Here is a 14877-nt window from a genome sequence, read left to right on the forward strand (position 1 = left end):
TATCTTTTGCAAAGAGTGAGACAATACTTTGAGTTATTACAATGAGTAGAATGAACTTTTATTTTCATTCGTCCTTCATTAATACCATACAATTAGATAACAGTATCTGGAAAAAAAAATAAACTTGAAATAATTTAAAACAGAAGGCACAGAAAACCAAACCCAACTATGCAGCTACAAGAGAAAGGGGAAAAATGATTCAAGAAGTGAATTAGTTCAGAAAGGTTTTATCGCTAGACATTCTGATCAAAAGCTACTGCACACAGAAACAAAACTGCACAGTTTAAGCTAACCCATGCTTTTGTTACATATACATATTAAAAAAAAAAAAATCTAAAAATCTGATTGTTGCAGGGTTTTGAATGAAAAGTGTAGTTTTTAAAATAAAACCCATGAAATCTAGTACATGTGTTAAAATCTTCCCTAAATTCTACACTAAGATGTACTTTACAAAAAAATCTGCATTAAGAACAAAGCATACAGTGAAACAGCATCTGGGGATGGGAGGAAACTTGGTGTCAAATCACTCAGAGTACCAAATAAGTTTGGTGTTTGTTTCAGAAACAAAAATTCCCAGTACAGTAATATACTGTAGACAATATTCTTCTGTACTTTAATATTATGAAATTAAACCAGTAGCATACATTACAGAGAGGAATAAAACCACTTCATTCAGATGAGATCTGTACTAATTTTTTGCAAAAGAGTAACTTTATTTCTTTTGAAAACAAAGCTACCAGAATTAATGACATGCGATAATATGCCCCGATACTCTACCGGCTACGTTTGAAAATAAAAGCTCATGCTTCACAATTGAAATATGCTGTGATTCTCAAATACATTCTCTGGTAATTAATAATACAATACAGAGGTCATTCAAAAAAAAATCAGTTCAGGTTGGGAACCTGGTTTATAAATGAAGCTCTTTTTCAATATGCAGAACACTGACAACACACAGGGTTAGCTCCAGGTCAGCACATTTCTTCCTTCGCTCCACCCCTCTTTTCTTAAACAAATGGGTGCTTAGCCTGCAAATATCATGGAAAGGCAAAGTCTAGAAGCTACAGGTTGGTTTGTGAAAATACTAAATACAATCCAAGACAAATAGTGTTACTCTTACTGACAACTTAATAGCAGGTGCTCTCCAAAGGAAAAAAAATAATATCCTGAAATGCAAGAGAGATTGCTTGGGCGTTTGCTATCAAGGCATTTGCACATTTGTCAGGAGGTGACAGAATAAGAGTGAACTTTGCAGCTGACTTTGCAGTCGGGCTTGAATGCAAAGAGCCCTCCTTCTAGCCTGCCCACCTGTAAACCATAGCATATGGTTTCTTAATAGCTTGCTTTTTTTCCCGGAAATAATTCTCTCATTTAGAAAGTACAAGTCAAAGTATTGTTTCCACACATGAATAAAGAGAGCTGACAACTACAATAGAAACGGTAAAAATGGATCTTTGTAAAAATGTTCATCAAAATTCTCTGACATAGCAAAACATTCATTTGTAAAGTAAAGTCTAACACTGCAAGCCATTCCCTCAAAGGCGACCCCGGGCACGCGTATTCTTGCCAGCGTTGCAACAGAAACTACTTCCACATTTCTTGTCATTATAGGATACAAACTCTGTAATATATTAAAGTTTCCTAACAAAGAGTCCAATTATTGCACTTTATAAAAATCCCAGTAATTCCAGGCTTTTGTCCTACTTTTCTATGAACACTGATGCCCTGCAAGAAAAATCTGGGGGACCAAGTAATTTCTGACGAGCAAGACGGATTACTTGAATCAGTCTGCAATACTGAACCAAAAATGGAAAGGCTCACGAAATGAAAAGACGTACCTTTGGAAACGGATTTTGATTCATAGCAGCAGAAAGGTGTGTCGCTGCAGTACTGACACGCTTTCTCTTCGCGGGGAAGAACGGGCACATGGCTATTACATTTATATTTCACATATAACTTGAGAACTGTGCAGAGAAACCTGAAGAACCACGAAGTTCTTCTGCTGACTCTACAAGCCTAATGGGGAAAGCTCAGCGACAGCCGTATCTGAGTGGGAGTTTCTCTGGGAGCTCGTGTATATTTGCATCTGCGTGAGCAAGGGATACAGCAAACAGAAATGGCTATTTCAGAATGGAAGGATATATAGAGTGAGTCTGAGAGGCCCATTAAAAAAAAAAAAAAAAAGAAAATACAGCAGTTTTGGCCCTGCTTATAACCAGCTGTATCAATAGGGAAAAAAAGATAGAGGAGGTTCTTGTGCCAGCTATCTAGAAAAAGATGCTGCTTGAACCGAAGTGATTCACAAAGCTATATGAGGCTCCCAGGCCAGCAAATCACGGTTAAAGTTACTTTGTTCCTCTGCTCCTTCAGCATGGGAACGAGTGCGGAATGGCTCATTCCAACCGTGGATAGTCCATTTACAGCAACAATCATATCACCACACCTGAAAAACACAAGAAGAAAAAAACCAAATGATGACTCCTGCTCTGCAGTAACTAGTTACACGCCAACAAGCAGCACTTTATTGCTGGGGTAACAGGCTTGCATCAGGTTGGAAGTATAGCTTAAAAAATGCAAAGGAGTTCAATTTTAAAGTCTGTTTTACTACTGAAGCTCATCTGGGAAATTCCCAAATCACCAGATATCACAAAGATAGTTCTGCATTAAGATCTGACCTGTAGGGAAACATGAAAAGAGAGAGTTGGAAAGATCTAATGGAGTCAACAGAGGATAATGAGGTAGCATGTGCATGACAGCAGTATTTCTGTTTGTTTGTGTGGATTGTAACACATTTACACCAAACATGCCTTTACCGTAGGAGGTGTAAGTAAAGATACTTATGGTTACCAACCACATTCCAACCGAGAACCTCGTTTTCAATGGCTTACAATTTTGTCAAATTTAACCATTTGGCTTGAAATCTCCCTCAGCAGATGGTTCAGCTGAGAAGCTGCAGCATCTCTATGTTTTGATGCAGGGAACAGAAATTTGGGAGGGGACTGTTTGCCAGCCTTGAGAAAAGTGACCTCGAACGGTAAAGTTTCAGCTTTTACAAGTTCAAGGGAAATTTCAAAAAAGCTCCCAAGTTCTCCCTACACTGAGCATGCTCCAGCTCCAGGCATCTCTTCTCTCCAAGTGCGTCTTGGCACCCCCAGAGCAGCCGAACATGACTCTGGAGATCAAACAGGACTTTTCCTGAAACTGATCCTGCCAGCTACGGGAGGCAGCAAAACCGGTGGCAAAAAGATGCTCTCCTGGTGTCCTCCACTAGGGCAGAGCGGAGGAAGCAGCAGCGGTGTGACCAGCACCAGTCCAATATACATCAAAAGCACTTCTCTGCCTGACCCAAGGTACCCCATCACCCAAACCACAACGCTACAGTTCACTGAGCGGGGTCTCGCTCACCCACCCAGCCCTTCTGCTGGAGTCATCGCCACCTTCTATAAAATCACACCAGACAGACAATGTCAGCAGAAAACTGCCGTCTTAACTATTGCACAGTGAAGTTGTTTTCTTCCTTCCTCTCCGGCCGAACAAAACATTTAGATAATTTAAACAAAACAGACAGCTTCAAAAAGCCCTGCCCCAGGATAACTCACGGTGCAGGTTCTAAGGAGCTCTCCCTTGGTTCATGGCCCACTTTTAAGTCCGTATTCTCAGTGAGACAGTACATTTGAACAGAGGGTACTATATCACAATACCACACAAGAGCATGCTTTCCCTTCCTTACAAGGGGGTGAGTGTGACCACAGCCACTCTTCCCCTCTCTTCTTAGGAACGATGCTTGAATTTCCATTTGTGTGAAGGCTTCTAGTTATTAATTCCCCAATCTGAAATTATTTACTTTGGGTTGAACTGAAATCTTCCATTTAATCCAAGCTCTTTCATAGTTGGCCAAAAAAAAAAAAAAGAAGAAAAATCTAATTTTTGTGTTCAGCCAAGCTATTTTTTCATTTATTTATTTAGTCATTGAACTGAAGAATCAATTACTGGCAAGGCTCTAGGCTTAAGTACATTTTTTCTTTAAGCTACTTTGTAAGTATATCTACATGTAAAAATCATGCCATAAAACTTCAAGTCGCATATTCTTTACTGCCACCTTCACAAAAGATCAGTTTATGAACAAGAGAACCTTCAATAGGAACTGTAAGTCCTAGTTCTGAACTAATCCCACACAGGGCTAAGGTGCATATACACGTATCAGAGCTCAGGGTTGCATCCAAACATAATGTGTAAGTAGAATCATATAATCTTTAAGGTCAGAGGGGTCCTCAGAACGTCTATAATCCCCCCTCCTGTTCCAAGCAGGGTTGGCTGTGAGATCTGACCGAGTTGCTCAGGGCTTTACCCAGCTGGGTCTCAGAAACCTCCAAGGACTAAGACTGGGCCTGACTGTCCTCACGGGGAAGCAGTTTCTCCTTATAACCAGTCTCAACCTCTTGTGCCCACTGTCTCTCTTCCCTTTGTCCTGCACCACTGTGAAGAGCGTGGGCTCTGTCTCCTCAATAATCAATCTGCAGGTACTGGAAGGTGCCCCTGAAGACATCTCTGCCCCAGGCTGAGCAAGCCCAGCTCCCCCAGCCTCTCCTTGTAGGGCGAGTGCTCCAACTCAGGCCCTACCAACGAACTGGCCTCATTTACCAGGGATTTTCCTGCCGGCTAATGCCTCTCAGGGAACTGACATGGGAATTTGGTTCCTTAACAATTTCTTCAGAGGTACTGACTTTTTCATCTACTTTCTTGTCTTTCCATTAAACCAGCAGCACCCATCTTCAGTACCAGAGTTCCCAGCAGCGGCTTCAGAAGGTTACACGAAAGCATAAAGCAGTTTTCCTCACTTTCCAGCAGTAAGGTCTAATTTTCGAGCTGTTCTCTAGGAAAGTAAAAATGCTACGAACTACCCAGCTCTGCACATACACGTTTCACAATGTGTCTTGGCCTGAAGAAGCGTTGGGGAGGGAGACAGAGACAGCAGGTGACACCAGCACTGCAGCTGGGGGGGGGAGGACAGGAGATGGCAGAGGTGCCAGCACAGACACCCCCTCCCCAGCAGAAACACCCCGTACCTCCCTGCATCACACTCACCGGGGAGGCAGGGCACTACCGGGCTGCATGATCCCCCCCCCAGCACAGGATACCACAGTGCACTTCCTTAAGCCATGAGTTTCACTGGCACGTATTTTAAAGTGTTAATTTTTGTTACTATTATTTTAGCTTACTTTAATCTTCCATCGAAGTACGCGGGAGTTCCAAGAACAATCGTTTTAATGAAGAAAGGCTGGTTTGTGTGGTTCTCCTCATAGCCACCCACGATGCTGAAACCCCAGCTCCCCAAATTGCTCCGCCGCAGTACTACGTCATGGCAGCTATGCAGGCAGCTGTGGAATGGAAGCACAGGATAGCAAGAGGAAAAGCGATGTGTACGACATACAGATATTTTTATAGTAGGAACAACACCTGCTGTCTCATCATTACCACTGTGCTAAGCGTGGAAGAGAAGGGGAGGGATGGTTAGACTTCTGTTCCCAGAGTAATTTTGCAATATTTGAACCGATTACTGAAAAACCCCTCAATCCTGAGACAGGTAAGTGTTTCAAAAGAAATAACGCAGTGCTAGAATAATTAAATACAGCTAAGTCTGTAAACTGACAGTAACAGAATGGCAGTTTAGGGATTTCACAGGTGTCAAGAACGTGGGTGGAAAATGGATACCTGATGCATTTAGTTTGCAAGTCAAAAATGCAGTGTGTTTTTCTTCCACCCCCAGTCAGTTTAGGCTTGTTCTACTTTAGGTAAAGATCTAAAAATCTAGGCATCATCTTCGCTACCTCTGACCTGATGCATCATTGTAATGAAAATATAAATGATTGACCATTTTATTACACAGAACGTAAATAATTCAGATCATGCTTCACTAAATGTACTGGTATATATTATCTCCCCCAGTGAAAATTAATTCTTGCCAACGAGGTTGGCAGTGACTGTAATTGAAGAAAAAACAAACATAGAAATTAACTTTTAGGTAAAAAAGATGCCAAGTTCTTTACTGATGTCCAACACTCCTTGAATGAGTAGCAGCACAATGCATAGCATAACTTTAGGAGCCACGCATGGGCATCTGTAGTATAAAAGCAATAAACCACTGCTAAAGCATGGAAAGGATGTACATTTACCAAAATACTGAGAGCTCTTTGTTGAGATTAGGTAACTCATTAATACCTGAATGGAAGAAAAATTAATTGATAGCAAAACTCAGAAAAAGTGTGAAATCTTTGGAGGGCCAGTGCACGGTTCTATCATCTTCAACTGCCATTCTGCTACCAATACGCCTGGTTCTTGTTGTGGTTTTATGCTTAAACTACAGACCCAGGCCCAGTAACTCTTATCTGAGGGAGAGGAATAAACCTGCGCACCCTGACTGAAGTTAACAACACTATTTGCTGCAGTGGGAGCTCTTCTTGATAGCAAGCAATGCTGGAATGAGCTTATAGCTGTAGCCACAAGACAGTGAAAAACAGAAGAGTAAAAATGAAACACGGTTATGTCCAGCAGACTGCGGATTATTCAAGGGGAGGGAGCTCGCTACAAATCTGGAAGTTTTTGTGTTTGGCAGAGACGGCAGTGGGTTCTTGGAAAAAAAAAAAAAAAATGGCAATTTGTAACTACAGGCTCGTACACATGCAAGAGACCTGCGTCAAGAATGTGTCAGAACAGCAAGTCTGATCCAATATTCCAAAGTTATACATTTGGCCCCATAAATTTAGGTAGCAGATTAGCAGAGACATGTGGGTATGTACTTTGTATTTTTATTAACAATCTCTCTGGTTTTAGATATTCTACACAAGGTTACAATATGGTTAAACAATAGGAAAGATGACTTGTGTTCAATATGAAGAATCCACATGGGTAGTTACTATGGTTTGTGAAGGGATAAAGCAAATCTATTCATCTTCCAGTTTCCTATGGAAACATTGCTCCTGTTCACAGTCCTCTTCATGAGCGCACTGTCAGCTGAATACAGCTGAGATGGATCAGGCAGGCAGAAATAAGGGCAGATGTGCTGCAACTAATAAGGTCACTGCTTTGGTATCTCCCAGACTTAGCTTAAAACAGGTAACTGATTACTTTATTGATTAATTCCGTACCTTGGAAGTCCCAGCCACATGACCCATGATGGTGACCAGCTGGCATCGTATTCATTTTCACTGATGGTACTCAGCTGCTCTTCATTAGCCTGGGGCTGTTCTTCTACAATCTGGACTTCCAGGGCTTTCAGGGCAACTACCGAGGAGGCAGCACTAGCTTTCAGCATGGCCACTGCCTCGCTGTGACTTAGGTTAGTCAAATCAATGCCGTTGATGTTCAGCAGCACATCACCTGTCCAAAGGCACAAGTGAGAACACACCAGTCTGTCAGAGTTGTTCCTACTTGCCCTGGTTTCAGCTGGAAGAAAGTTAATTTTTCTTCTTTGTAGCTAGAATAATGCTGTGTTTTGGATTTGGGATGGGATCTGATATGAGAAGAATGCTGATAACACACTGATGTTTTCAGTAGTTGTTAAGAGATCACGGACTCTCCAACTCCCCATGTCCTGTCTGTGCGCAAGTGTGCAAGAAGCTGGGAGGAGCACGGCCAGAGCACTGGACCCAAACTGGCCAATTAAATATTCCATACCATGTAATGTCATGCTCAGTATGAGGGACTGAAGGAGCAGCTGGAAGGAGGGGGGGTTCTCTTTTGCTTTTGGGATTGCGACTGTTGGATCTTGGCATTTTGGGATCGCTGGCTGGGAACAAGCTGGGTATCAGTCAGTGGGTGGTGAGCAATCGCATTGCGCATTGCCCATTTGTACTTTCTATTATTGTTATTGTTTTATTTTATCACAATCATTCAACTGCTTTTATCTCAACCTACAAGTCTCCCTTTGCCCCTCCAATTCCTTCCCCCATCCCCCTGGGCAGGGGGAGGGTGAACGAGCGGCTGTGTGGTGTTTGGCTGCCGGCCGGGTTTAAACCACAACACTACCGCCAACACCTCCCGCACCAGGGTTTCATTTAATATTGTGGTTTTTGGAGCTGAGACAGTCTGAACTAACAGCCTGGGAATGTGAATAGCTCTGAAGCCTTATACTGTCAGTTTGAAACATTAACGTATTGAACTATTATGCTGGATCAGTATCATTTACTTCCACATAACACATCAAATGCTGTGGCTTCTATGGTATATGGCCCTGAAAATTTGAGATAGAAATTACCTAAGCACCTCATCATCTTGGCTGCAACAGCTATAGCAGATGCCACTACATAATTGTTTCCAGTGGTGGATCCACCATAACTTTAAAAGGGAAGGAAGAATGTTGGACGGGAACAATACAGGCACCACAAAGTAAGCAACTCTTGCAGATAAGTGAGGGTCCACAGAGTGTTTTAGGTCTTCCACTTTTTCTACTTTGTTACTCAGGAGAATGAAATGGAATTCAAAAACCACTGGAAAGGTTGGTGCAAGAAACGGTCCATTAAGAGAAAGAGCATCTCTACAAATCTAGAAAGAGTTGAAGCCACCAAAAAACCTGCCACAATTTTTATTTCATTTCAAAACATTTTTAAAAGCCTCAGGATGAAAGCAAGAATGTTATTTACTGTCCAAGCAGTGACACTCTTCTCTTTCACACAATGTCTCACTTACTGATGAAAGCCAGAAAAACCAAAGCAAAAGTGCAAGACACCTGGGTCACATTTGGAAGAAGACTCATTTTTCAAAAGCTTTTTCCTCCCAGGGAAAGCTAAAGTTGAGGTGCAGCTTAACTTGAAATCATTTTTGTTGCTGCTGTGGCTACTTTAATGTTACACAATGAAAGAGCAATTGCGATTCTTCCAGCAAGTGTGTTTTTCATAGTAGTACAGAAAAAGAAAGCATACCCGTTGGTATGTGGGTGTAAATCTCCCTCTCTCAGAAGCATATAAGGATGCTCCCACACTGTTCTTTTTAAATTTGCAATCTGTGAAGTTTCTGTTCTATATTTCTTTCCGAAATCAATCTGTAATTCTCTGAATGCTGAATCACAGAGATCCCACAGGCATTCATTGTTTCACATACACCACAATATGTCTTAATCATCAAATGCCTTGGTATCGATCTGCCTTCACCTACACCCAGTCTAACCTCCACCTCCTGGTTCCCTTCTGCAAAGCTAAGGAACACAGATGGGTGCTGTAGCACCCCTGAAGACCAGCAAACCCAAGCTGTCCTGGAGGATAAGAAAGCATTCAGGAACCAGAGCCAACACTGACGCAGCCTTGGGGGTGAACTTAGCACAGGTGAGCTGTGGCCTCTCATCAGAGGATCTCTGCTGTTCAGAGACTACACCGAGTAGCAGAGATTCCTTGGACAGAGATGGGGCCCAGCCCCCCAAATTAAACACAAAACCAGGATGTGTGCTCTACAGCACAAAGCACCGCACCAGACCCTCAGCTCAGGGGATTACCATCAGCTTTAAAGAATTTAATCAGACATTTCCTGGCCTTATCCGCTTCCACCGCTATCATTCTCTAAACATCCCTTTCCCAGAAAAGGTGGAAATGTGAGACTAAATACTCCGTTTCCATTGTTAAAACATGAAGGAAAGCATCCATCAGCGCTCCCAGATGTCCGTGGAAAGCCTTTTTGACACCACCTCACTCCAAAGCATGTACTCATCAAACAGCAGTGAGAGGCCACCCATGCCACCAGGAAAGCCAAGCCCCACCTCGTTTAATCCTGCCATCTCTTGCCAAACACCCGTGAGGCTGTACACTTGTCACAAAGATGGGCAGTTCGCCACTTTTGCTGCCTCTGCCTCCTGCCACTGTCATTCCCAGAGATTCATGCGGCTCTTTTTTCACAGTAATGTGCTTTTCTTGGCACGTAACGCACTGGGAGAGATCCTGTTTGACAAGAATAAATAACATTGTTAAAACTTTAAAAAAAAAAAAACAAAAAAACCACAACAGAACAAAACACAACTAAATACACCCCAAAGCTATACTTTGGCACTTTAACAGAATGGTTTAAAACGACTAAGTAGTGCAAATCGGCTTTGGCTGGATTTCCTCCAGGTTAGGAAAAAAAAAAAACCAAAACAAAAACAGAAGAGCCACTCATGTAGATACTTATATATAGGCAGAAAGTTTGTAACGACCCATCTTGAAAATCTCACTCCAGTTTTTCTTAGCATCCTACACTGGAATAGGCTAAATTTTAGAACTGCACTATAAAACCACATGGTCAAAAGACTGGACACAAAACAGAAACAAATCTTTTGATGTCTTGGTGAACATCAGCATTACCTCATTTGTCAGTGGAATATGGCCCTGAACTACAAAGAAGCCTCAAAGAAATTATGACAAAGAGAGACCACTTAAAGTCTTTATACATCAGGTTTTCCTTCACAGCTGGTACAGAGAATCTCCCAGAGCACAAAGTAACTATGGCCAATCAATGCCATAAGGCTGGTAATAGATGCCTTGTGCAGACTCCCTAATGATTACAACAAAGACCCAAACTTGAAGCAAAAAGAGATCCTGTATTTAACTTTCTAATGCCTGACTTACAAAGTTCAGCCCCATCAAAATGATTTATACCTGAATCAAGGTATATTTTAGTTGCTGAAGCCCTTCTTCTTCAGGGTATTTAGAGATACATTCAAACCACTGCACGTAGACCTGTAGGAGCATCTTAAATTAACATAATACTTGTAAGGAATCCAAAATAACAGAAGAAATAATCTGGGAGATTCTTCCAACCACAAATACTTATTTATTCCCCTGAATTCTCTTGGAAAAAGGCAACACTCTTTCTTCAATCTCCAATGCTCCTTTTCGACTGACTCTGCTCCTCACATATACACGTTAATCACATATGCAGCTGTATGTATACATACCATAGCTTATGAAGACAGCTCCTTCTTAAGTCTTCAGGCTTTACGACTAACTGGCTGATGCCATGCAATTATATAAACATATTTTAAGCCCCAAGACTTCTAAGCCAACTGTAGGTTAATGAGAGAGAGGCAAAGATAAATGGCATGCAACAGGGGAAACGTCCACTTGCGGTTACATGGGACTTCCCACTCTGAAAGATCCCACGGACAGAACAGACACGTGAGGGGAATCAGCTCAGCCAATGGATCAGCTTTGGATCTGCAATATGAACACAGCCCACGCTGGCAGATGGGAAGTGGGTTCAAGCTCCGATATAGATGAGCTGTGATCATTGTGCTGATATGGCCTAATGCTGTGGCAAGTACTAACGGCCACTCACCTTTATCCCTCAGGAGGAAAGCAAGCTTCCTAGAGCCTCACTTGTTCTTTTCTGAAATTACCCAAACTTTTCTAAGAAGATACTACCGACACCTGTAAATCCTCCCAGCAGAAGTATGACGTTGAACAGTGATGCTAACAGAGTGAACAGGAGGAAAGGTAGCTTGGTCGACATGATCAACACGACAATTATTTCACAGAATCAACTTCTCAACAGTGAAAAGTCCTATTTTTCTAACTACAAGAACATCTCAAGCACAGGCTTTATTTCTGCAGGTCTTCCAGGTAATCTGACACTGGCTTCATGAAAGGCTCTTCATTCTGCCTGTCTCTCCATGCTTGACCCTGCAGAACTCGGCAGTCTTGCGGCCAGCACTGCTGGCCCACGGGGGAGATGGCACATCCCTCCAACATGCTTTTTATACGTTGGATGGTGTGCACCACACCTCCTGTCCTTGCTGGCTGCAACCAGCACAGTGGCAACAAAAAAAGCAATGTTCTGGAATGACAGCTCTCCCATGCAGCAGCAACACATGCACCACTGTCTCAGACAAGGTCTAACAGCTACAGCTGCATCAGCTCAGAGAACTTGCTCTTTCACTGCAGCTGGCAAATCACAAAAAACAGTGAAAAGCTGCTGCACATCTTTCGTTCCCAGTCCAGACATGATATAGGACTTGAGTACTTGGAAGTCATCATCTTTTTTTTTTTTTTTAAGTAGGTAACAAAGAAAATATAACCCTTTTTACCAGTCTTCCCTTGCTACATACTTAGACCATCGCATGAATAAAATGGTATTTATACCTCTTAGAAGGAGAAACACCAACCTTATGCGAGTTGGGCCTGCTGTGAAACAGCTGCTGGGACTGGTGTTGGTGTGGGGTGCTGTTGTGAGTCCCGGTGTCTCGGATAATACTGACTGTCTGTGACTTCAAGGGTCTAGAGATGATCAAATTCACTCTCTCCCCACTAGCCTGTCGAATATATAAAACAAAGTAATGAAGCTGATAGGATATTGATTATTAGCAGAGAGGGAGGAAAACCCATGATGAAATATGAAACAAGACAACGGCAGAACTTGTTTTCCAGTTGCTGGGGTGCCACAAACTGCTTAGACTGCACAGTTCCTTACTTGCATCTTGCTGCAATTCCTCCCAGAACAGAGGGGAGATTAACACTCCTCCTTTGCCTCCAATATTACATCAGCTGGAAATCCTTTGCCAAAAGGACTGTTTCTCACTTTGTGTTGTGAAGCTTCAAACATTAAAACTCATCCAATTCCATTTGCAGCCTCTGTGAACTTCTGCAACATGTAGCAATAAAAGAAAGAAATGCCCACGTGATGGCTCTAGGGTCTGCAGAACCGGGTCAAAAGCGCTGAACACCTCTGGTACTTCCCAAAGAGACTTCCAAGAACGATGTTATATATGAGCAGACCATCAAATTCTGGAGTTTGAAGAGTCAACTCTTTCGATTGCTGCAAACCCACCCCTCAACAGGTACAAATTACTCAGTGTGAAATTCTGAACACTTCACTGTTTCTAAAAATTGGGAAACTGAAATGACAATTCACAGATGATTGTTATTTTCTTTTAACTGGAGCGGAAGCCCTTGAAACGATTCCTGAAACAAATTTTTACTACTCATTTGTATCGGAGTTCTTTATGTTGTTCTGGGTTAAGCAAATATGACTGCAGTAGACTGCAAAAATCTACTACTGGTCTATTCCAACTTTGCTAAAACCAGAGCAATTTTCACCAACATCCCATCATCAGGAAGCAGCAATGTGCTGCAGCTGTTTCCTTACAGACTGGGAGAAAGGCATGGAGTAAAGCTTTTCCTGTGGGAACAGTGAAGGTTCATAAGCTTTGGGTAATATCTGTGTCCAAAGCAGAGCCAGATATTGGGAACAGCCCTTTCTTGAACACTCAGAAAATTAATTTTACTGCACGGGACTCATGGTAGACCTATTTTTGTAAAGGCAATAGGTAGCAACTAGGAGGACAAAGTCTGACAAATCACGTTCCTGTTTTAACCCCGATTCCACGCACAGGCAAATCAATGCAAAACAAAGGTGGCTTTTCTAGAGCTTACTCAGAGATTAAAACTACAGTACGTACACAAATATAATGACCATCCTCATTATTTTTTCTGCTAAGCAATAGGCTACATGATACTCTCTTTGCTCACACGAGCAGCCTTCTAACCTTCAGCCTGTATGCCAGGGAAGACGAATGCACTTTTCACTTCTGAGGAGGTGAAGTTGCATCTGCTAGGTGCCAAAGCAGACTCTGCTTTGCGCTATTATTTCCAGAACATAAAGCACAGCAAATTGCATCGCTGCAGGCTTTTAGGAGTTACACAAGCTGTTCTGTCTGGGACAGACTCTACCCCAGGCTTTGCCCGAGAGATAAAGCTGAGCTAAGGACTCGGGTAGGGAATGTAAATTACCTGTATAACCTGAGCAGCGAGCTCAGGTGTCCCGTGCTTCAAGTCATGTCCATTAATTGCAAGTACACGGTCGTTGCTGCAGAGCCTGCCGTCCTGAGCAGCCAAGCCCCCTTCCAAAAGGTCGAGAATAAAAACCCCTGGCTCGTCTGTTCTGCGCACAAGTTTAATGCCAAGCTGCTCGCTGGAGTCGCGTTTATGCAGTGTCACTTGGAAGCTGTCTTCCCGCGAGGAGCTGGTGGTGTCCCCGTGGTTGTGCGTGCGGCTGCCGAACCGCCGCTCCCTCAGCACCGTGAGGTGCAGCACTGAGCAAGGCTGGGAAAGCACAGCTCGAGCGTGGTTGTGAGACACGTTGCTTATGTCAAAGCTATTGACCTGCAAAACAACAACAAAAATCCGAATGGTATTTTCACATGTTTACTTGTTCCTGGTCATGGAAATAAAGTCCTTTCCAAACTAAATTCAGAGCTTACTGCAAAACCAGCCCTGGAGCAACCTACGTATCTGATCGTACCAGGCTTCCTCTCCTGTCCTTCCATCCTCTCCTGCAAACCCACTTTGGCTGCTCAGCCTACAAACTGATTTTTAGGTTGGAAAAGATCCTTAAGATCACTGAATCCAAGTCCACCACCAAACCATGTCCCCAAGCACCACATCTACAGGTCTTTTGAATACCTCCAGGAACAGTGACTCAACCACTTCCCTGGGCAGCCTGTTCCAATGCTTGACAACCCTTTTGGTGAAGAAATGTTTCCTAATAGCCAATCTAGACATCCCCTGGTGCATCTTGAGGCCTCTTCCCGGAAAGATGACAACATCTCTCTAACAGCGAACACCTTCTGTCATCACAGTCCACGGTTTTTGTTCTCCTGGTCTCCTACACCTGTCTTCCTTAGATCTTTATCTTGTTTGTTCTCCAGGACAAGAACTTTGCACGTGCTTTCAGTGTCAAGCCCAGCATCACTTAAAACTATAAAATATTAGCTATAAAGAGAATACATCCAAATCTCTGATGAAAGCTTATGTCTAACGAGATGCAAGAATTCCATGATGTGAAAAATTAAAACAAAACCCCTTGAAATCCAGAGTAATGAAATTTGCTCGTTAAGAGAGTAGAAAAGGGTGGTTGCAT

At 42.7% G+C, this 14877-nt stretch overlaps 1 protein-coding gene across 8 annotated transcripts in view; it reads right to left on the reverse strand.

Moving 5' to 3' along the window:
* Nucleotides 1-689: 689 nt before the first annotated feature.
* LNX2 (ligand of numb-protein X 2) overlaps nucleotides 690-14877 on the reverse strand; it is a 59714-nt gene continuing 45526 nt past the window's right edge. For all 8 annotated transcript variants that reach the window (XM_042792876.1, XM_032991041.2, XM_032991039.2 and 5 more), the window contains 6 exons: nucleotides 13749-14120; nucleotides 12125-12271; nucleotides 9746-9923; nucleotides 7146-7377; nucleotides 5220-5378; nucleotides 690-2443 (listed from right to left, as the gene is read on the reverse strand). In XM_042792876.1, the coding sequence (XP_042648810.1) occupies nucleotides 2308-2443; nucleotides 5220-5378; nucleotides 7146-7377; nucleotides 9746-9923; nucleotides 12125-12271; nucleotides 13749-14120 (1224 nt within the window). In that variant the 3' untranslated portion in view covers nucleotides 690-2307. The remainder of the gene's footprint in view (nucleotides 2444-5219; nucleotides 5379-7145; nucleotides 7378-9745; nucleotides 9924-12124; nucleotides 12272-13748; nucleotides 14121-14877) is intronic.

This window comes from Tyto alba, unplaced genomic scaffold, assembly GCF_018691265.1.
Source record: "Tyto alba isolate M040663 unplaced genomic scaffold, T.alba_DEE_v4.0 Super-Scaffold_2, whole genome shotgun sequence".
Classification (NCBI taxonomy): domain Eukaryota; kingdom Metazoa; phylum Chordata; class Aves; order Strigiformes; family Tytonidae; genus Tyto; species Tyto alba.